Source organism: Ambystoma mexicanum, chromosome 11 (genome assembly GCF_040938575.1).
Source record: "Ambystoma mexicanum isolate Mex_15411 chromosome 11, UKY_AmexF1_1, whole genome shotgun sequence".
Lineage (NCBI taxonomy): Eukaryota > Metazoa > Chordata > Amphibia > Caudata > Ambystomatidae > Ambystoma > Ambystoma mexicanum.
The window spans coordinates 535180430-535204997 of record NC_090934.1 but is presented as its reverse complement, the minus strand read 5'-3'; the positions used below and the strand labels follow the sequence as shown (position 1 = coordinate 535204997).

At 44.8% G+C, this 24568-nt stretch overlaps 1 protein-coding gene across 1 annotated transcript in view; it reads left to right on the top strand.

The window, feature by feature from the left end:
• LOC138505016 (uncharacterized) overlaps positions 1 to 17428 on the top strand; it is a 39368-nt gene extending 21940 nt beyond the window's left edge. Inside the window, exons 3-4 of the mRNA XM_069625367.1 lie at positions 17181 to 17242; positions 17344 to 17428. Coding sequence (XP_069481468.1) covers positions 17181 to 17242; positions 17344 to 17428 — 147 coding nt within the window. The remainder of the gene's footprint in view (positions 1 to 17180; positions 17243 to 17343) is intronic.
• The last annotated feature ends 7140 nt before the right edge of the window (positions 17429 to 24568 follow it).

Below are 24568 nucleotides of genomic sequence, written 5' to 3'. Positions count from 1 at the left end.
CTATCTCTATTTATGTATTTTCTAAATGGGTGGGTATGCTGACTTCTACTAGGCACACCCCCTAGATATTCTATTGGTTAGGGTATTTCCTCTCCCCTGATTTGAGAAGCAAACAGGGTGTCCTGATGATGCTGTATTTCATGATCTAGGGAGAACCTCCCCTTTGTTTCTGCACATGAAATCTATTTTTCATACAAGACATATTTACAATTTTACAAACTTGCTAGCAACGGCATATTGATATCACAGATTTGGTGGAGCAAGTATTCATCCGAGCCCCATCATGGTGAGAGCTTGGGTCTATATTTGGCTATTTTTCACACTTTTGGTCCGGTACCCAATGTCAGATTTGTCCACAATTTTACAAATATGTGCGCATGACATCTCGGCATAATCATGTGAAGTTTCATGTTTCTGGCATCACCACAATTGCTACAAAACCACAAATTCTGTAGTCATGTCCCTGAACATAGCACATAGTTCTGAGTAGTTTTAAAACGTAACCAGAATTTTCATATTAAAATAATATAAAATACTGTCATTTTACACATTTTTACACTTTTGCACAGTCCTCTGTCAGTCCTTTTCAAAAATATACTTTCTTGTGCTTTAAGAATACACATAACTGTCTGTCCCTGCCCCCAAAGTTTTTGGTGGGTCAAGAGCAATCCCCGCCTCTGTCATTTGGCAGGAGTTTCTGTTGACAGTTGCATCTGCATATCTTTTGAATCAAGGGAGTCTTTTGTCTCTCCCCAGAGCAGCAGAGCAAAATCCCATCCCCTCTTCATTAACACCTGACTAGGAGTTCCTGGGCTTTGATGAGAAGCAGGAGAGATGCCTTTTGTTGGAGCAAACTGTGGAATTTGCTTTGAAGCTGGCATCAGATTTACTTTAACGTCAATTTGTTTAAATTTGTCTTTGATAAAATAAACTTACATTTTAAAAATAGGAAAACATATCTCTAATTCCAGTCTTTTTAAACATAAAGATTAAATAGTTGCAACCTATATTGTTTTTGATAGCAAGTCACTTAATTTCATCCATGTGATTTTAACTGCACAAGTTAAGCTTCCAATGTAATTAACTGACACCTGTCACACAGGCAGCCGGCGGTACTGTGCCCATATTCTGACAGATTTTTATAGACAAGCATTCCTTTTAATGTGGATATTCCTGTGATGGAATCTGCTTTTCCTGACATTGTGTGCTTATGTGGATTCTTTAAATAAAGTGACGGGTAACACCCAGCAAGGATGTTGGATCTTTTCTGATGTTTGGGAACCATTATTTTGTAATTTCAGCAATGAAGGAAAATGGATTTCAGAGCACTTCTGGGTTTCCTTGCAATGAAGTACTGCCTTTCATGTAGTTTCCCTTTTCACTCTTTGGGCAACCCAATGACAGGTTTTAGCAGTGTGGTCTCCTTTTCCACCAGTGACACAGGCAAAGTAGATTGGCAGCCAACTTTCTGGTTTCACAGCGTAATTCTCAGAGGCTTAGTGCACATAGGGCTTTTTGCGGCCATTTAGTTAGTTTTGGTGCCACCAGCACACAGTGATGTCGCAAGGCAGAGCTAGTGGGTCAGAACATCCCACAAGGGTCAGATGCTTTTTGGACACTACACATTTTTCTTTAGTCTTAGTTTGTTAGGTAGGGACATCCTTGTTAGGCTAGGGAAAGATAGGCATTCAACTCACCCCTTTCTATTTAATAGAATGACATTTTGTGAGAAAACTCTACCTTTGTGTCCATCTCGCATTTCTGACTCTTCACAGCATCCCTCACTCAGAACACCATACAGCTATAGGTCACGTCATGTAGATATCATTTCGATATGTTGATCTTTTTGCTAGGTGGCCATCACTAATTTAACAACACCTAGTATACAGTGAAACCACACAATAAACAGGCTATTTGTAATCAAAATTCAAATTTATTAAAATAACATGAAGACAAAGGTGGTCCTTGTACTTTATGCAGGGTAAATCACTGCAAGACATCAGATATACATTACATGGGCTTATTTGGTGAATTAAACTTGGCCTGCTTGTGACAATCTTGCTAAATGTAAGACACACATTCCGTCACACAATAGTACTATTCATAATAATTCTAACAATTCCAATCGTAAATAATACAAGGCCTCCTCTAAACAGCCTTTAATTCTATGATAATGGTACTGCTTATCGGCTAGTGTATTAAAGCGCTGTTCAATTAATAATTACATAAAATTGAGCCAAAACATATCAAAAACAGGACATTTTATTTCCTCCAGTATCAACAACAAACATTGGTACCTGTGGCTTACCTTTCATTTTCAGGGGTTAAGAAGCGGTGTATCTGTTTGTGCTAAAACTCCATTATCCATCAGTTAAGGTGGTGACTGTTGGGCTCCACTGCCGTTTGAACTACCCTGATCCTCTTTGCCAACTGCATTACACGCTGAAGCAGTGCTTACTTTTCATTTTCAGCAGTTAACAAGAGGGGCAGCTGTTTGTACAAGGACTCCACTATCCATCAGGCAAGGCAGTGACTGTTGCGCTCCAGTGCCCTTTGAACTGCCCTGATCCTCTTCATCAGCTGCATTACAAGCTGAAGCGCCGCTTCAGTGGCATGACAAGCCCACAAAGCATGTCACTGCCATGCCGGTAACCGTCGGCAAGGTGATGGCGGATGTGGCAGATGTGTCTCTCCATCTGAGTCTTTAGTTCAAGAACCGCTTGTATCAACTGTTGTTGCTCAATATGGTAACTGAGGTTTCTCTGACATCTCTCAGCACCAATGGCTCCAAGATATGAATCAAGACATTCTAGTACCTGTGTACCAAAAGTAATTGAAACCCCAACTGTGATACTTGTGGCTCACTTTACCTCCACCAAGATTACCAGTTTCTTCTCCTCACCTGTAAGCTTGAAGCCAAACTCCAGTTCCAGTCTCGACATAAACATCCGCATTACATTACTTCCTCGTTGTGTTTGGGAAGCAAAATGACGACGTCATTATTTCATCCTTTATTACAAATCCTCCTAGGTAAGTAAATTGCATTTCCAACACCTTGGTTTTACCCACAGATACTTCCGATTCTGTGAGCCCTGATCCCCTTGTTCATGGACCCCATAACACTGACCTGGTTGTCTCTCAATCACTTGCCCCCCTTTTTTGCTCACTCTTCCTCTATTTTTAAGCAAATAACTATGAGTATGAAGGCCCTCAATATTCATCATACTTCAGATGAGATGCTAGAAAGAAGTTTGTGGACTCCCGTCCTGTCCTTTCATAATTCCACTCTCTCAGATCAGAACATATCTGAGGCCAACATATCTGGCAGCAATATCCCTCACAATTCCAACCCCTCTGTTGTCAACCAATCAGTGGCCCTCATTACGACCCTGGCGGTAAGTAAGCTACATTACCGCCATGGCGTAATCATCGTTTACGCCATGGACCGATGGCGTAAAGAGCGCCATATTCCGACCCATCGCGCACGAGCATTACGCCATGGCGGTAATGTAAACAACGCCATGGCGTAAAGAGCCCTTACCGGCATTGAATGCCGTGCTGGGTGACCTACCGCCACCCATCATAGCGGCGACCGTAATCAGCGGGCCCCGTAATTAGCGGGCCCCGTAATTAGCGGTCACCGCAAATAAGCAGAACCGGAAGTAGCGTCATTGCGGCGGAACGGGAAAGAGCACAGCGGCCATATTTAAAAACACAATCCATTGCCATCCCACCCAACCACACTACATCCGACCCTGAAACCCTGTGAATCCCATTACCCACCCATTTCCTCACCTAACCATGCCAAAAGTTGTTAAAAAAGCCTGCGACAGGCAGCGGCAGGACCATTTCAGTCGCGAAGAACTGACTATGCTGGCAGAAACGCTGCAGGAGAAGGCAGACGTCGTCTTCTCATCAGAGATGACGAGACCAGCCATAGCCCGGAAAAAAGCAGTATGGGAACTCGTGGCACAACGCGTCAGTGCCGTAGGTACCACCCCACGCACCGCCAGACAGTGCCGCAAAAGGTGGGATGACCTCCGGCTCCGAGTAAGGGGCATACTGTCAGCAAACCGCAACCTGGGACTGGCAAATGGCGGTGGAGCAGACTCCCCACTGAAGATGCAGCCATGGGTGGAGACATGTGCCTCATTGATCGGCATAGAGTGCATCGAGGGCGTCGGCGGAATGGAGAGAGGAGCCCCGACATCAGGAGACACAGGTAGGTGCCTCCAAATCAGCCTTGCAAAACACCCTGAATCACACTTACATGGGAATCACAATGTCGCCCCATATGGCAAACGCAACACATCAGCAGAAGACCCACACCCTGCACACATGCAGCATGTACACTCTACAGCAGGCACACACATTCCTGCATGCTCAACCCACCCAAAAGGGAGACAACCTGTATGTCACGGCCTGCAAAGTCCACCATCTATCCATCTAAACCATGGCACTCATCACAATGCCTGCTCAATGTCCGCTGAACCATCAATAACACTTTCCCTCCTCTGCTCCACCACAGGCTCACACTCGGACACCGGCAGAGACGAGAGTGGCACCACCCCAGCCAAGAAGACCAGGACAGAGGGAAGAGGCCAGCAACCATCCACCTCTGCTGGACCCATGGTCAACCCACAGCAGGCCAATATTCCTGTTGCCGGACAGCCCAGGGCAGCAATTCCCCCCGAGGAAAGGGACATGATGGCACCCACGGCAGACCCACAACCACTGCTGCCCACTGAGGGGATCGTGTCTGCGGGGAGCAGTACAGTCGGGGAGACTGCAGCCATCGCAGCCTGTTCCGACAGCGATGTGGCGAATGGGGATGATGACATGGAAGGTCCCCGCCACACCCAACTTACCTCCCCACACCTGTCCCCATGTAGCCTGCATGGACAGGACACACAGGGGCAATCCCCTGGAGGTTCATGGCCATTCATGGGGAGGGGTGATTGGGTGTGTTGGGGTGTTCAGGGGGGAGGGGGGATTGGGTGTGTTGGGGTGTTCAGGGGGGAGGGGGGATTGGGTGTGTTGGGGTGTTCAGGGGGGAGGGGGGATTGGGTGTGTCATATCTGTTCAGGAGCACAAAACACTTTTACGTTTATCACAAACCAAATGTGTGGACATTGCTCATTGTGTATGTGTGCTTTATTGTTGTACAGTCTACAGTGTGCATATACCAGACACACACAGTGCCCCAAGTGCCGTCCACATGTTACATGCACACGCAGTGTGTGCTAGAAGCATTGGTCAATGAGATTCTCACGCATTTCACGGCCCTCCTGTGCATCGCTGCCTCCTTAAGGTGCTGCCCCATCCCCACCCTCATCATCCTCATCATCAGGTGGTTGCAGTTCTGCGTCAGGGGGCAGAGGCACGTTACGTCTGACGCACATATTGTGTAGCATGACACATACCATGACGATCTTCGCAACCTTCTCATGGCGGTACAGGAGTGCCCCGCCAGACCTGCTGAGGCAGCGGAAACGTGCCTTCAGTAGGCCAAAGGCCTGCTCTATCACCACACGGGTACGTGCATGGGCACGGTTGAAGTCCTCCTCATGCTGGTTCTGTGGGCTCCGGACTGGTGTAAGGAGCCACCTCTTCAGGGGATAGCCTGCATCACCTGTAAATGGGCAACAATGTATGTGTCAGGAATGAGATTGCTTTCTGAACATGACGCGCCACCATGCCTTGCATTCAACTGTTACTTTGCACCAGATTTAGTTGTGCTAATGGATTCACACTATGCAACCGGTATGTGTTCATGGCTCTCATGTACTGTTTTGCATGCCAAGACACAATGCAGGGGGGACAATTGCCTTGTGAGTGCCCATCCACTGTGTCCGTTCAGGCCATTACTTTATGTGACCTGGCACGTGTCCTGTGAGGTCAATGCTCACATGATTGCAACATTGCTGTCTGGCTCATTATGACCCCAGGGAACAATACTGGTGTCAATGGGGGGAGTTTGTGGGTCTTGCTGTCTGTGTAGTGGTGCATTGATGTTCCTGTCCGACATGTGCCTCCTTTGTGCGCAGTTATGGGGGACAGGCCTTTCAGTTGATGGTGTTTGGTGACGTGCATGTAGGTGCGTTCCTTTGGAGTCAATGTGGTCACATTTCGTACAATGCACTTGCAGATGGTTGTGTCATGGTTGGGGTACACTTTCATTCACATGTTAGGGCTGATTAGATCAGGCATCATGTATACTGTTGTCAGATGACGTGAGTGCTGCCTCAGGGTATGATCTGGCTACTGCTAGTCGCAGCCATGTGACGTATGCATCATTCCCCCCCCCTTTCTGCCAGGTGCAATATGCATTGGTACGTCGATCACCTACACACTTCGCATTTCCATGCTCATGACATTAGACTCACCGAGTAGGCAGGATCTTGGGCCTGCATGTCGCTCCATGTAGCGTGGTATTGTGGAGTTCCGAAGGACCATTGAATCATGCGTTGATCCGGGGAATCGGGCACAACAATGTGTGAAGATCCTGTTGGAGTCACAGACCATTTGCACGTTGATTGAGTGAAATAGTTTACGGTTGCGGTATGGTACCTCCATGGCATGTGGGACCACCAATTCAACATGGGTGCAGTCGATGGCACCAATGCATCCAGGTATGCCAGCTAGTGCATGGAAACCCACTTTGGTGTTGCCAATCTCCTGGGCAGACCGTGGCAATGAGATGTGGTTGTCTGTGTGCTTGAGGAGGGCATCCAGGACTTGGATCAGTGTACGTGAGAATAATGGTTGGGATATGCCATGCAAGTGGCCCACTGTGTGCTGGTAGGTGCCTGTGGCCAGGAAGTGGAGCACGGACACGACCTTCAGTAGGGGCGGGATGGCGGTGGGTGTTTCTATCATGCTGACGATGTCGTTGTGTATCATGTGCACAATGTTGGTGATGGTGTCCCGGTCCAGTCGGTACAGGGTGTGGATCTGCTCTGCGGTGAGGTTGAATGGACTGGCTCTGATGCGTGGGATTGGGGGCTGCCTGTGTGGTGCCACTGGCTGTGCTGGTGGGGCTTGCTGGCCCTGCCTTGCCCTCCTTCTCCTCCTGCGTCTCCTCTGTGCAGGTTGTTGTTGTTGTTGTTGTTGTTGTTGTTGTTGCAGTTGTAGCACTCGCATTGCTATCAGGTCCTGCAGCCCCAACATTGCTAGTCCTATTGGTATCATTGTGGAGTGTGACTGGGGCTGGTAGGGGTGGGGCGTGCTCTTTTTGCACTGGGAGAGTCTGTATTGCCTCCACCTGTGCTGATTCTGTGCAGCTTTGGCAGCTGGGAACAATGCACATGGCCATTTACGGTTGGTTCGCGATGGCGGAATTAGCGCCATGGCGGTAAGGTACTTTACGGCCTTGGCGATGGCGTTAGGGGCATGTCCGCTTGGTTTGTGATCTGCGTAGCTTTGCGCCATGCCGGTATTTACAGCATGGTGGGTCGCGCGCGCGCTACCTTGGTGCGGTTAGCGGCACCGTAAACTACGATGTCGCTATTTGCACTATCGCGGGTCATAATCGGACCTAGCGGTAAACGATTCATTTACCGGCATCGTTTTCCGCTTACCGCCTGGGTCGTAATGAGGGCCAGTGATTAGTCTTGCATGCAGTTCTTGGCCTTTGCGCATTTCATGAACGTATTTATAAATAAATGTCGGGACTTGCAAAGCGCTAGTGCGAACCACACCATTCTTCTAAATACCACCTTGGTACAGCATATTCCACGCCACCTTATTTTGAATGTGGCCTGTGAAATACCCTATATAGTGGAAATCAATGACATTAAGTTTAATGACTCCTCCTCGGATCGGGGAATTATGTTGGTTAAAGATGTGGCTTAGTCCACAAATCCAGAATCTGAAGGTAGTTTCCCCAACAATGAAAATCCATTGTCCGCTGCTGTAGATAATTAAATTACTTCTGACCTTTGCACGCTTAGTGAGGACTCTAGCGTGGGGATGTAGATTAACCAATGTAAAAATAAGCGCAAAAAAAGACAGCACAAGGCATGTTTAAAAAAAGTCAAGGCCAGGCATTTAATGGTTTTGAAGGAGCTTGGCACATTAAACAACACAGATATAATTAACTCCAACTCCAAACATTCTAAACGTGTTGTCCATGAACAAGGGGGCTATGATATTATTCCATCTGTTAGCCCTAAGGAAAAGTTTTCTCGTGAATCATGCCCTAACCAACAATCTCAATAAAAAAGAAAAGGCAACATAGAAAACAGACTCTGGGCCTTTAGGCCAAGCAACTAATACTCCCCCTCCATGCAATGCCTCTAGTAATAAAGACCTATCACAGTTTCTAGTGAAATCAACTGGTGTTCCTGCTCGATCTGACTGCTCTAATCAGGAAACCTTGTGTTAAGATGGATTTCTGAACTCTGACCTGGGGGGCAGAGGTTCAGAAGGCAACCTAGTTTCTTGGAAAAGGGTAACATCTGGACAAGCCAGACCAATCAGGGTAGCGATGGCGGCAGTCAAGACTAAGTCTCAAGAGGGGTGAGGGTGACGGAAAGACCTCAATGAGCACACAAAGCAAGGACACTTACAAATTACTCCAGACAGGTGTTATATTAAAAATATAGACACATTTATTACAAGGCCTTTGTAATATCGGCCATAGCAAAGAATCACAATAATACTAAAGTAAACCAACACATCACAATCAATACAATATGTATACAAGACCGAGGGGTCTAAGGAGTTAGGCGCACGTAATATGTAGACCACCTAGATGGGGAGGACAACAGGCAGTGCAAGTAATCATTAGACCCAGTTCGGCATTAGAAATACACCTAACTAGGAGGAAGTCCGAGCCCTACGAAGAGAGGAGCATTATGCTCCAAAGTACCGGCACGCGCTGGTGCCAATGGATAAAGTAGAGTCTCTTCAAGGGTCTCAGGCAGTTCAGGAAGGTGAATGAAGCGATGCAGATCAAGTCCCCACTACTCAAGCAAGGCCTCCACTTGTGGGCTGAGGCAGGGTGAGAGTGCGGGATAGAGTCGCTATTTCGCAACAGAGGTACAAAAGAAACAGGCTCCTGCGCGAGGGGCCACCGGTTGGGGTATGGACTACTCACCGGTCCCCGACGCAGGCAGACCTAGACTTCTCCAGTTCAGTTTGCGTTGCTGGCAGGTTCAGCTGCGATGATCAGGACGTCTCGACACCGTGTAGATTCTGTGTAGCAGGGTTGAGGGTGTCCCAAATGCAGCGGACGTGCACAGGTTGTTACCACAGCAGGGCAACACGGCAACCGCGTTTACTATGGTTCGGGCACACTTGTCTCACTTCAGAACTGGGAAAGCCATGTGTACGGAATTCGGTGTGAGGGTGCCGTGGATGCAGAGCAAGCAGTAGACCAAGTTTCAAGGGCTTCCCGAAACGGCGGCAGTGACAGAGCAAAGCGTCCTGCGTAAGCTGGTCAGCCCACTGGTTGGCCCAGGGACACTTCCGAAGAGGCTTACTTGCAGGGTTTGATGAAGGTGCCGGGAATAGTTGATCCCACTATTCCAATGGGTCAAAGCGCCTTCGCTGACCTTCTAGGACGATCAGATGCAGAGGGGTCTCACAGGACGACAGCGGCTCAGGGTGCCAAACCTTCAGCGGGTCACCAGCAGTTCCTCGACTCAGCTTCTTGTTGCAGGATACTTGGCTCCTTATCCCTTGTTTGGTGTGAACTCAGGAGATCGACATGGTAGTGGTGTTTTCAGCCTCCTCTTATCCAAAGTTCCCTTCGCGCCAAAAGAGAGAGGTCCCAATGGGAGATCGGCTCACAAACACACACACCATACGTGGACCTATCACGGACCACGGTGTTCCCAGGCATTCAGGACACTCCAGACTCTCTGGCACCCAGGATGCGTATTGGGAACAGACATCCCAGCCCTCATCCTGGAGGCATACACACAAGGCATGCAGAAGCCTGCAAAAGCGTTGGGTTTCGCGGGAAAGTGCATGACCAAATAAGGATTGACCCAGGTGGGCTCGACCTCGGGAAGGTGAAGGGGCAAGACGGTCAGAGGACAGGACAAAGAACCTTGTGGCATGGCCATTTTGGAGCCAGGCCACTGATTTGTGCCAAACGCGGTAAGCGCGGATAACATGGCGAAAAAGGGTTGAAAACACAAGAGAAACGATAGCTGCCACCAGTCCTGTCCGTGACACACTTGCACAGTTCATAAAAAGTCCACCGAGAGGTTCTAGGGCCTTTGGAATGACTAGAGACCCAAGAGCGTGGTAAAGTAAGTTACAGTGCACTTTTGTTTCACGTTGCACAAAAGCTGCAACATGAGGAATGGACTAAGGGAAACGAAGTCTCCCAGTACTGACTGTCTTAAGGGCATGTCAGTTTCCCCATAAGAATTGAGCAAAAGCCCAGAGGAGTGCGGCAGAAGGCTGCGCTTCTCTGGCAAAGTCTAGATCAGGGTGTAAAACAGCAGCAAAAAGTTTGGGGGTTGCCACATGGAGGGAAAATTACATTCAATTATGAAATCTTTCCTAACACCTTGCATAATGATGGTGCTGGTACCAGCTCCGCTAAATGCTTTATGGACTCTCTTCGATTTGTACCATCGTTGAACCACACAGTCACGTTTGACTCGAAAGACTGTGGCCTCCCACACACTCATTTGGACACACATCACGTAGTTCTTAAAATTCAAGCCTTTTCTGCTGCAGACAGGACTTCCTAAACCTTTCTACTATAATGCAGTTTTTCCATGATACACACAGTGATGACATTGAGATTCTTGATCTCGGGGATGACTCCTATTATGCATGTGCTATTGTTGATTTTTATAACAACACTGTCTTTAATCTCATTATGTCGCATGATGTCCAGTTGGGGAAACTTGGCTACAACTGTTCCATAATTAGTATTCCCCTGCAGGCCTCTGTCTTGCCACAGGATAGGGAGTCCCCAAAACATATCAGATCTATACCTTGCCTATGACTCAGGTTTTGACAACACAAAATAGGGGAAGAGACCTGATGTAAACTAAATGTGCATCTCTTTCTCCTTTCGAACTACTCACCATTGATGTTGACTCTGCTGGAACTAGTTATGTGAATTCCAATCTATATCAGGAAGCTAGAACTGACTGTTCAGTGAACCATTAGCAGTGGCTACCATCCACGTTACAACCTTGTAATCTGTGTTGTCCCTAGCAGCTTCATCTCACTTCCATCCTGGAACACCCATGGTTTCGCTTACTACTCTGAGCCTGAAGGTTTATTTGATGTTATCGCCAGGCTCTCAGTGGTGATACTACAGGACACCTGGATTCTGGACTACCTGGAAATTGATGGTCGCCAATCAATTAATAAGCCAGCAACAAGGGGATTTAAAGACAGTCCTAGGGGTGATCCAATCATCAGTGTTGATAACTGTCTCTGCATTACTAAGATTCAAAATTCCACTGAAAATGTCTAAGGAGGAATGGCCCAGTTGACCGCTCATGATAGTTTATACATTTCTTTTTTTACTAATATTTTGTATGTTCCACCTACTGGTCAAACTCACTATGACATGCTATAATCTATCGGGATATTAATCTAGCACTATGCTGATTCTCAGTGCCGGGGACTTCAACGCCAGCATACCAGCTGAGGATGTTTCTAATTCTATACCAGATTCCACCATGCAGCATTATAGTAAATCAAGGTTAAAAAGGGCAGGCGTTGCGCCTCTCTATTATTTTCTTGAGGCCATTGCCCTGGCGATATTCCTGGGAAACACACTAGAAAGATCACAAGGAGCGCTATGACCCTTAGCTGTTTTTTGTAAAATTATGTGATGTTTCCTTATGTGATGGATATGGAGGTATTTGCAAGATCTGAAAGAGACCACTTTCCCTTCTTCTGTCTTTAAGATACATAAATCCGCTCATCAGTAGTGATGCCATAGGCAATCTGGAAATAAATCAGGACCTAAATAGACTGAGTTGGCATCCTGAAAACATCAACAAAGTAACTTTTTTGATCAATGAACACACAGCAGACCCTCTGGTTACAACCTGCACACATTCCTTCCCTTCCTGTAGCGTCCATGTTGCTACTAAATATATTTCAGACTTAGATTTTTTAACTAATCAAATCGTGACACTTATTATGTGTAAATCCCAGGGGCTCTTGACCTTAAGGAATAACAACCAGAAATGAGTACGCCATAGAACTTTCGATCGAGACATTAAAAAGTGATCTGCGCCACTTTGCCAATCTTCGCTTAGACCCTGAAGACTGCATCACTGGCCTACGTCTAAGGAAAAATAAGGCTTAGACATCATAGATATACTATGGAAAGAGAACGCTGGCAAACTCTTGCATTATGCGCTCGCATAAATGATTCAAGAAGCTTCTGGCACAGCATTAATCGCTCCGACTTTGTCCCCTCTGTGCTTAATGGAGCCTCTCTTATCTCTTGGACAAGGTGTATTGTTTCCACTATAGGCAGTACTCCCTTGATTAACGTTACCCCCAATTTTGGCACCTGGCCCTGGACCCACTCCTTGCAAATATCTGACCCGATTAAAATGATTACGAGCACAATGTCCTCCCGTGCACTTGGCCCCGATAACCTCTGTAATCTCATTTTAAAAAAGAGACCCAGTGGGCCAATATTTTTCGTAGACTTTTTATGATTATTAGTAAGTGCAAAATTCTGCTATCTTCTTGGACTGATGGCATCATAGTCCCTGTCCATAAAAAAAGGCTTATGTGCGGACCCGGCTAATTATAGGAATCTACCTTTACTTGGTTTCATTTTAAATGCTCACATGATTTTTGTTAGAAGGACTAAACATTTGGATAAATGGCAATAACATAATTCCTATTAATCAGATGGGGTTTAGGTATTCCTCTAACACGTTGGACAACATACTCACTCTATTGACTATTATTCAACAGGCATGGCATATCTGGTCGCAGTCTGTGTATGTGTCCTTCGTAGACTTTAGTTCTGCGTTTGACACAGTGCACAGAGGTCTCCTGTGCCATAAACTCATTGGGACTCCTAAGAATGATCGTGGCTTTGTATAATCACACTAGAGTTTGTGTTAAGCTTAACAGACAAGGCAAGACACTTGACTGGATTGCACTATTGTAGGTGTTAAGCAGGGCTGTATTCTTGCTCCCACCCTTTTTAATTTGTATCTCTCTGATTTATCCTCCATTTGTTCTTCTGCTGCAGCCTAATCATCAACTTGTTCTGGTACGCTGATGATCTCGTACTACTTGGTAATACTCTGAAGGGCCTACAGGAGCAATTATGCCTAATTAGCGAGTGTGCGAAACTCAATGGCCTACAAATGAACACCAACAAAACCAAGACCATGTGTTTTCATTCCCCTTCTCAGAAAGCAAAGAAGGGGTTCAAATAGAAGTTAAATGGCCAAATTGCTGAAACGGTTTCCTGTTTTAAATGCCTAGTCATTTAGAATAACCAGCAATTACAATGGACCTCCAATTTAACTCTATCAAGCTTACTGTAGAGAGGCATGTTGGTGCTCAGAACGTTTTTATATAATATGGCAGATATTCCATCCTTTCGATTTTGAAAGAATACAAAGCCAAATTTGTTCCAATCTTAATTTACAGGGCAGACATGTGGGCCCATAAATGTAGTTGAAAATAATTTGGATCTACTTGAAAGCAAATCTCTAAAAACCTTAATTAGGCTACCAATTGGTTCTCCTGTAGAATACATTTTTGCTGAATTTATCTTATGCAGAGTCAACTCTTTTCTTGTAACAAGATTCATTAATTACCATCATAAATGCGTGGCTGCCTCTGGCTCCCCTCTGTTATCCTGGATCATGAATGGATGGATATCTGGCCCTACCATCACTTATGAGAGGTAGTGTTACAGCGCAGTTATTCAGTTCTGTAAATAAGTGGTCTCCAAGCCTGTGTAATATCCCAGCTAATGCAAGTCACGCTCTATATAAAAAAAATACATCGAAAAAATGTATTCAAGATTCATGCTCTGAACAAATCGTGGTTGATTTAGCAACCAAGTCTAGCAGGGCTGAATACGAATATATATTATTAGTTCAATCGTATGTCCACTCCCTTATATATCCTTTCATTTCCTAACAACAAATATCTGTGTATGTATTATTTAAAAGTGAAATTCAACCAAGTTAATTCTAAGGAAGTGACTGCTTCTTGAATTGGCATATCCAGACCATTGCGTCAGTGCAGATTTTGTGGCGACGAAACATTGAAAGCGCAAGGCACTTATTAAATGCAAATGTTTCAGCTCTTTACTTAGAAGGGCCTGACAGGCATATGGTATTATAAATCCGGATTCTATAAATTGCATTGATATTTGGGATCATTATATGTCGTGGAATGGCATCTAATCTATCATAGAACAAAATTATGGGATCCAATATCACAATTAATTGATGAAATGTAATTGACTGGTCATTGATCATCTTGTGGTCTTTTTTTCTTTTCTTCATAACTGTAAAATTGCTGAGTGTATCTTAGAGCTACGTTTTGTTTATAGTGATATCTTTTTTATGGAAAATGTATACACAGTTGTACAACCATATTATACTCATAACAAAACAAATATTGGTACCTGAGAAAGGCTGCATAGAACAATGACATTTATATACACACATGTACATCACTTTGCACCTCTGTCTGAATGTGGGGTTGTGAATTTCTAAACTGCACATACAATTGAAAATCAGGCTAAAATTAATTGCATCAGAATATTTGCAGGTTTGTGTCTGAAAAGCAGTGCTATCATTTTAGGGTGGTATTTTTATATTGGGATTATTTTCCATGGGAATGGAATGAGAATGGATAACACTTCAGCCACTTTTAAATGTCTATCACAAGTGGCAAATTATCAAGAGTTTTGCATTTAGCCTATAAACCGTGGCCACTGACTCAGTGCAAAGTATTAGACTGTACCTGTACATATGCTGGATCCATTTGAACTATCACTTACAAAATGCTATACTATCAACACTGGGAAGTGTTCCCTGTTTTACACAGTGCACGGAGAATGCATTTTTGTATTTATTTAATGTACTTTCACTCAGATGTACGTACAATGAAAGCAGGATGTTTTTCACACCAGCAACGTACATTATTCTGTTCTCATTCTGTCAATAATATTTGATCTGACCCTGTGCTCTGTGCACATGAAATACTATGTTGTCTACAAGAAGCCAAATTTGCTTGGCCTTAAATACAGTGAAAAGTGCAGTGCATTTTTCCACTATAATAGTAGGTATTCTATTTGGAAGGAGCGCCCCCTTTGGAAGCCGCCACCAAATTCCCTCCCACTCCAGAGATTTAGCAGGACAATGATTCTAGGGGACCTATCTAACTATAATCAGGGGATTTCTTTTGTATATTGATTTTAAATAATTATTTAAGGGACAGAGTCAGCTGAGACCTTCAAGTGTTCCCAGGGAATTCTCGGCCAGCAGGAGTCTCCTGGTCCCTTCCTCCCTTTTTCGGGTAAGCTGGTCTAGCTAAAGTTTAGCTGGTTCAAAATCCCTTATGGACAAGGTCCAATTTTTCAGATGGTATCCGATTCAGCACTCATCCAGTGGGGACAGATGTTCTTCTCCTCTGTAGCTTTTAATTCCAGAGTGAGCTCCCATTTCCCTGTGTGTTCCAATTTTAATCATCAGCCATTTCCCCACACTTTGTTAGTGATTATGTCACACTTCTTGATTTGTGAAATTGTTCCATTGTCTTGCCTGATAGAATGCACATCCCCAATCTTCACTGGATAGTCATCATTTCTATACATGAAAAGGTGGATGCCAATTTGCTCTTAATATTTTTGAATGTTAAATCATTTGTAAAACAGGAGGGGGAGGTCTGGGAATCTCTCTACCAGCACAAACACAGCCCAATGACTTGCTCTTGGATGAGTAACCCCTGGGAGAGACTCTACCAAGTCTTTAGCTCACTGTCCCTTTCACAGAGAAGAAATTTCCCTGCATATCAGTCTTTGTCCTGCCCGGGGGCAGTCCAGCACCTAAATACTAGGCAATTCTCCTCTGAACAAGAGTACCAACAGCAACCCCATACACGTGTGGGACTGGACTGTGGCTTTCCTCTTCTGGCTCGGTCTAGCCTCCCCCTTCCACCAGGTCAATAACTCAGTCTGACTCCTGTTACAAAGCAAATAAGATTCTTGATTGCCCTGATCATCCAATGATATCTTGGACTGGTGTCCCTCTAACTGCCTTCCCAACTCTAATTGCTATTGGGTCTGCCTGCCTCTCTGATGTCTTTCTCAGGATTATGGACTTCTCTCCCTCAGCTATATGTGCTTATTCCCTCTACTCAAGTTATTACTCTTAATTGAACCTGGCATGGTGGCAGCAAGAGTTAGACACAAACCTTCCATCTTACCTAACCATAGTGGGGTGGTTTAACTACGTGGCTCTGGAGCCATGTGCATGATATCCATGAGGTTTGTGTTTTGCCCATCGGCAAGCCAGTTCCAGGTTGTGTGCTGTAATTATGGTTCAAATCCTGTCAGTTTGTGCAGGCGCTCGCCTTTCATCATTCTGCCTCCGGATTCCCTTCAAAGGTTAGATAGCAGTATAAGCTCAGGGACTTTTGAGAGGGTTTTCTGTAGATGCTCAATCAACTTTAGTTGGTGAGAGCTTTTGGATGCATGGTTGGTGCATTGATTCTAGGTCTATGGGAGCCCTGATATTGTTACCCTCACCTGGTCTCTGCAGGGATGTTGGGGCACGGTTGGAGCTCTCCCTGGATTCGGCTCCCCGGGATCGTATCTCTCCCCCAGCTGCTGACAAGTACACTGCTCTGGATGTTGGTACTTCCCCTGCGAGAACACAAGAGGGAATGAGAAGGGCATGGAGATATCGTGACTCCCCTCGGACCTTTCGTGCCAAAATGAGGTAAGTAAGCGTTTACCCATATAGGCTCACTTGATATATAATGAGGGGAGCTCTCCGTCCTGCTTTTCATCAGCAAGGGCGCTTCGAGATAACCGAGTTGCTTCACTGGTCCATAGATGTGGTGGCCCCAGCCGGCAGTGACCGAACCACTTCGAAGGTAGCAGTCTTTTGTGATGATTATTGTTCTATAATTATTAATGTCTTGTCACATTATTTAAGTTCATATACTTAACAATGTCTCTTTCTCCCTTATAGATGATGGCGGCCCAGCAGAGCCGTCGTGCCGGTGGAGGACTTGAAGTGTTCCTAAGAAGATGGCAAGTTGGAATCTTAAGGGAAGCGCTAGATGCGATGGCGCGCGACCATAACAAATGTCCCTAATTAAGTTTCTAACCTTGTTTGTTCTTTCCTCCTGCAGGTATAGTCTGGCGGCGCTTGGAGAAGAGTTGCAGTGCGCGGACCTGCCGGCGGGTGAAGGATGCCTGCGACTGCGGCAAAGCTGACCGTGTAGAACTCCCGAGTTGGTGTCCGAGTTGAGGGTCAGGTAAGGCGTGCAGCTGGTGGTTGTATTCCACGAGCCAGGTAAGTGTGCTCTGGTTGATCGCGGATGGAGGCACTGCGAGCAGGTAAGAGGCGCTTCAGCGATGTTCAACTGGTTCTGATGGAGGAAACAGGTAGGTAGCGCTTCCGCTATGGTTGTGCTGGCTCTGCAGGTGAGATGCTTCTCTGCGATGGTTTTGCTGGAAGACAGGTAAGATGCTTCTCCGAGATGGTGTCACTGGAAAACAGGTAAGATGCTTCTCAGGTGGCGGTGAGTATTACGCTGCTTAAGCAAAATAACGCAAAGCGTTGGCCTGCGGGCAGGGCAGGCTTAAATAGCCTGGTCCCGGCCACGCCCCCTTGCTCTGCTAGATGGTTCCACCCTGCCACTCCCAAATGATGCTGCACGTGCAGTTTCATTGATTCCTATGGCCACGCCCGGCCCAGATGCACGTGGATTATTGCTATGAGATGGAATAACACGTGCCCAAGGAGAAAAGTGTGCAGAGCACACTTTCCTATGAGCCTGGCGCCAAAGGCGCCAGGACTGGGTCCAACTGTACCTTTTGGGGGATGTGAACTGGGGTTCCTGTCCAGTGGCCATGACAGATATAAACCTTTTCCCGGAACTATAGGCAGGCTGAGTTTGGTACCCCTATGTCAGTAGGAAGCACAATGTGTTGAGACATGTGAGAGGCTCTGCAAAAGTTAATTACTCAGCTGGTGGGCTTCCCTGGTCCCCACTGTCCCTCTAGACCCAAAGGAGGATCATGCAATGTGACATTGTTACAGTTGAAAAAAGGTACATCTGGCTTGGGTACTCATTTGTTTGGTCATACTTAGGCAGTTGTTTAGGTAGACACCTTATTGTGGGTGAGAAACAGCAAACGATTTTGAGTGTCTGTAGGTGGTGTAGGGTGGGTGGTGACTACGGGGTGGAGCATGTCTCATAGGCCAAGCAGGAGGACATTTGTTTAGGATCAGTTGACTTTAAATCTGATTCTTAAAGGTATCCAGATATGTGTAGGTGTGAGCAAAGTGATCTTGTGCTCCATAAATACTATTTAATCTGCTGCTCATCTGCATTGACGTCGAAGGGACAATGTGCTCTTGAGGGGGAGCCGAACAACATTTTGTGGACACCTTAGGTGATAGGGATGAAGTCGTAGAGCAGCAAGCTTAGTTTCACCTGCAGTTCCTCTTGTCACAGAAACGCCACATACTGTTGTAATGCTTGTCCTGATGCACCTGTGGCATTTTTCAAGATTTTGTGGTGGTATATTATGCCAAGAGCAGTGAAGAGGTCTTTTAGCTCAAGCACAGTCTTCCAGAAATTGTTATGGTTGTCACTGCATTTCCCAAAGCTAATGGAGATCCATGGCAAACCAGTAATGGGGTAGTACTGCACTACCGCTGCTGGGTCTATAGATGTTTATTAAATATATATTGGCTGATAGGCCTACCATTAGTAACTGGTTAAAGTTCATCAATCTATTAATAAAATGGTGGTAAAGTTTTTAAAGGTAATATTTATTATTTTATTGGACAACTGTAACAGAAACTGCTACCCACCAGGCAATCATGACCATTTGTCATTATCCATATACAGTCCAATTTAACCCTGGATTCCACCCCCCTCCCGGAGTATATCATAAACCAAAATGCAAAGCGACATGGAAGGTACCTCAGGTAGTCAATCAGCTTTGTTTTACAGCTACATTTCAGATCTATGAGATTCAGGGCTCTTAGTCTTCTTGGACATGATAGGGCATTACAATCTTTTCCCATGTAGTCCATAAAGGGGTACCATGCCGCCATGAGTTTCGCCATTCCCAGAATCGTCCACACTTTGTCCATCCATAAGTGCATTGAGGGAACCTCTAATGATCGCCACAGTTGTAGGATTGCTATCTTTGCTGCCAACAGAAGGTGGGTTAGCAGTTTCCTCTCAGCCAATGTGCAAGATGGCGGCAAGGTGTGAAGAAAACCCAGTGTAGAAAAAACTGGGTCATTTAGTATGTCGACCTTAAGGATGCCCTTCAGGTTCGACCTCACCCCCAGCCAGTAATCTTGGAGCATTGGGCACACCCACATAACATGTAACAGCGTCCTTTCCCCCTTAAACCCTTGCCAGCAGAGTTTGGAATTAGCTGGATGACAGTGGTGCAAGCGAGAGGGGTTTTATACCATCTCATCAATACCTTAATCTGGGTTTCTGCCAATCTAGGACCCGTCTGTAGATAATCTCCCATTCCTCCACGGTTAGTGGGTTTCTTAGCTCCTGTTCCCAACCCTCACAGTATGATCTACGTGAGGGGTAAATAGTGAGTTGTTACACTTATATCATTGAGACATAAGCCCCTTAGAGTCAGCCTGCATTTTGAATACCCTCTCCAGTTTTGTCAGTGGTATGGTGTGTAAGTGACTTCAATGCAGCACTCCAACTAAGTCAATGCCTAGTCTGGGATGCCCAATGGAAGCCCTTATTTATATATTTTGATGTCAAAGTTCTTTAAATCTGGATGATGAACCCTTATATAACGCCCCTCTCCTTGAATCCCCCTGACCTCACTGAGCCAAGAAGTAGGTTTGTTTTGCAAATTAAAAGATTTATTTGAAGAATTAAACAATATATATATCACACTTTCATGAACAAAATAATATTTGAATAGCCATCTTATGAATATGGACGGTAATCAACAATGGGTAATATTCCAAAATTAGCAATCTCTTTAATCACTTAGGAGTATGAATATGGAGGATATAGCAGAGAATACTTTATGTGATTCAAGGAAATGCAATGATGGGAAAAAATGCAACCCAGAAATAAACTCAATGTGATTTCAATCAAAACATAATATGGTCACTTTTTCCCCTGTGAGTACTCACTCCCCCCCTATGCAATATGAAGAGATGGAAATGAGGGCACACAGGTTTCCGGAATACAATCAAGAAGGCTGTTCAATTCCAGTACCCCCAGCAAGCTTAGAGAAATAGGTATAATTTTAAAACAGGCAAAAATACTTTTGAATGTGATTGCAGTGAAAGTGAAAATATGCTAAATGGATTTTAATTCACTAAAGGAGATTCAGCACTAGTAAGAATTACTTTATGGTTCAGGTCAACACCAGCAATGATTCATGAATGATTATCAAATTGAAAACGAATTTCAGCAATTGAGAACAAGAAACAACTATTTTTACAGAAAATGAAATTGAGCCAAATTGCAATTCGCGGCAATTTTTCCACGGGCGTAAATCGCGATTACGGAAAAGCTATAATGAATTGGAATGTCGTTTTGGGTTTGTTGGAAAGCTTAGGATCTTAGCTTTAAAATGACAGTTAAATTGTTACTGAGGTTTTTGTGAAGGTAGGTTTTTCTGAAATAAAGTCAAGATTTCAGAAATGACAGATCGCACTTTACAGATTTGGAATCAACAGGATGGACACAAGATTCTAGAATGCAGTTCTGGACAGGTTAAAATGGTTGGAAGAGTATTACTTTAAACTAAGAGATTGGTTATGGACAGTTCTAGACTAGATACTGGCTCCTAGGCTTTGGAATGGAATGGGCCCCTTCAAGATCTGGTCAAAGGTTTGGTCTTACTCGCCACCGGACGGTTTCAGGCACTGGTTCTGCTCACAGCACGGTCTCTGGTCTGCTCGTACTCTCGGACTGGATCTGATGGGTTCTGGGTTACCGCACTGCTCTCTCTGGGTCTGGATCTTGGTTCTAGCACAGGGTTCTTAGCTAGAAGCAAAACAGATTGCCCAGCTGTTGAAAGGTTTGGTTAGGCCCCATGGAAGTTTAGGGGTGAGAATCAAGTTTGCAAAAGATTCTAAAGCCTGCTGAAAAGGATTCAGTTTTTGGTTTAGGCCTCTCTGCTTCAAGGTTCTAGAGTTTGGGTTCTAGAATTTGGTTCTATCTGTAGTCTGGATCTATCTGGAGTCTTCCGTCAGGGTGCTTCGCAAGAAATCGGTGAGTAGTGGAAAAGAGTAGAAAAGAGTGTTCCTTTCTGGGTCTCAGCAGTCCTTATTTATGTGTTTCCAAAGTGGGTGGGAAGGCTGATTCTACATGCCCAACCCTCTAAGGATTTGATAGGTTAGAGGATTCCCTGTCCCCTGACTGGAGAAAGGATCAGCGTGTCAGAATGAGTCCAAGCGATGCTGTGTTTATGGCTTAGCTGAAATCCCTCCTCTCTGCTTTTACATAGAAAATCAATTTTTCCCAAAAAACATATTTTCCAGATACACAAGTTGTTCATAATACATATACACATCACAGATTGATTAAGGCATACCTCTGTTCAAGTCCCATGTTCCTACGAGCTTAGGTTCAGAAATGACCACTTATTTGTGCTTTTGGTGGGTTTCCCAATATTGGTTCTGCACCAAATTCTACACAGACATACCCACTCCATCTGAGTACATCTGTCATTTCTTATGTTCATAGCCAAAACACTGCAGCTGCAATATTAATAAATACCAGGGTTTACATCACACAGCGTCCAGCTTAGTCTTAAATTGTGAGTGAATTTTTCATTTTAAGAATCCCAAAGTTTCATATTTTTGTAAACTTGGTACACTTTGTTATACGTAATTTTATAAAGCATATATTTGCTGGGCCATCTGAATCCAAAATGGTTTGTCTCCGCCCCCAGAGCTGGCTGACTCAGAGGGTCACATGTCCTGTCTCTCCCAGAGGGTTGTTGACCAGTCACACCCAAATCAGCATATTCCTATTCATCCCAAATAATCCATTGTCTTGACTGAGAGCAACATGCCATGGTGCCTTGGCTAGTTCCTGTTCACACCAGTCTGTCAATCTCTTGGCCAAGGGCAGAAGGAAGCTTCTTTTGTCCAGGGAAAAGGTGTGGAATCTGTTTGATCCCAGTGTGGGAAACTTTTTTAACTCTGCAACCAATGTCTACAAAATGTCTTTTCTTACAATAGAACCCACATTTTTAATACATACATTAAACAATTGCTTCCTTCAAGTCATTTCAGAATATAGTTTTACATTGTCTCCACCCCTTAGGCTTCTGATAGCAAGTATTTCTTTGGCATAGTTTAGGGTTCCATGTTCAACTTTACAAGGAAAATGGTTTAAAACGCCGGCTTTCTGGTAGAGCTGAGTAACGGTATTGCACCCATTTTTGACAGCTGTCTTTCCATCAGTATCTTTAAAAGGGGATTTTGTTTGATAGCATATGATTCTTGCTGACATTGTATTGATGTGGATTCTTGCAGTAGAGTAATGTGGAGCACCAAACAAGAAGGTTGGATCTTTTTGGTGGTTTTGTGAGCCATGATTTTAGCACATTTTTGACAATCAAGAAAATGGATTCCCAAACAGCTCTGTGTTTCTTTTGGCAATTGGCATTGCTACTTCCAAGTGGTTTCAGGCTACTTTGTGGGTAGCCCAATGGTGGTTTTTGGCAGTGGTCTCCTGTGCTCACTAAGATAGGCAAAAGTGGATGGTGGCCTAATTTTTAGGTTTTCACAGTGCAATTTCTGGTGATTTCAGGCGAGCAGCATGCTTTCCAGTGGCCATTATGATGTTTCTGCTGCCAGCAATGCACAGTGATTTTTCAGGGCTTGGATGAGTGGATTGGTACATCCCACAGGTTGCTGCTGCCCGGTTGGGCAGGTGTAAGACCCAGCGCCTGGCCTGAAAATATCTAAATCTATCAGTTTCTTCCAGGCCCAGGGAAGTCTTGAATTCCTCTAAACTGCGGGTCTTTCCACTGGCAAAGGAGTCTCCAATCTTCCCCAATCTCCTCTCCATCCACTGTGTGAAACCTCTGTCCAATTGTCCGGGTGTAAAATCTGTATTGTGAATCAGGGGAGTGAACGGGGAAGGAAATGTGATGGTCCCCTTCAGTCTACTTGCACTATCCCCCTCCTCTAGGGAACCTTGTGTAACCAGGTTTACATATAAGCTCTGCGCTCGGGCCAGGCGGGGTACCCATGGTTGGGACCATATGTGGCCACCAGCTACTGCCTGTTCCATGCTAATCCACTGCTTATGTGTGTTCCTCTTTGCCCAGTCAAATATTGGCCTAATCTGTGAGGCCCTGTAACAGTCTCATCATTTGGAAACTCAACCCCCCTTTAGCATTAGCAGCATATAATGTTCCCGTGTTGGACCTTGGGGAACCCCTTTCGACAGAAACTGAATGAATTAGAATAGAATCCCACATCTGCAGCGTCTGCTTCGGCCTGGGAACGGGTAGAGCCTGAAAAAAAGTGCAACATCCGGGGTAAGCATTTCATCTTTATGACCGCAATCTTATCAAACCAGGAGAAATGCAGGGTACTCCATCGGTCCAGGTCCCGCCTTATGTCCCTAATTAGTGCAGGATAGTTGACCCGAAAAAGCTCCCCTGTCTTGGCTGGGATATTGACCAAGGCATACATTCGTTTTCAAAAATTGATTAGCAGAGTTTGTCAATTAAAATGGTATTGATTAGCAAACAGACCTATTTGATTAGCAATTTTATACTAGTATTGTTAATGTTGCCAGAAGGTATTTGTACCATATACATAAAATGAGCAACAACACCGCACGTTTGTGTACAGCTGATATAAGACATCAGTGAGAACAGTTGGGACTTGCAAATGCGGTCGGGTAACTTAGTTTATTTATTCGACCTAAGAACATGCACTCAACCCATAGCAATGGATTACAACACATTTAAATGTGATATCAGTAAAATGGTGCATGTCACTACAAACGTGCTTCATGGTTGGCACGCTGCTACCCAGAGGACAGCTATGCACAGTGAAACTTTTATTTGACATTTACTGCAAAGTAAATGATAAATACAAGTTTCAAACATCCCTTGCAAATGGTATTTGCCCTTCAAAAAATCTACTCGACTATGCGAGTGGCCGAAAAGACTTTGCGAGCCGTGGATGAGTGTCTGTAAAATGTAAAGGGTTAGCTGCATGAATGGACATAAAACGATATGATGAAAATGCTCTGAAAACTGTTTGGTCACTGTTTCTTGCAGGTGCTATTATATAATGCAATCATAATTATAAAGCACATTGAGCTCTGTATGCTCACTACGATGTATTTAAGCTCAGTAGATCAATAG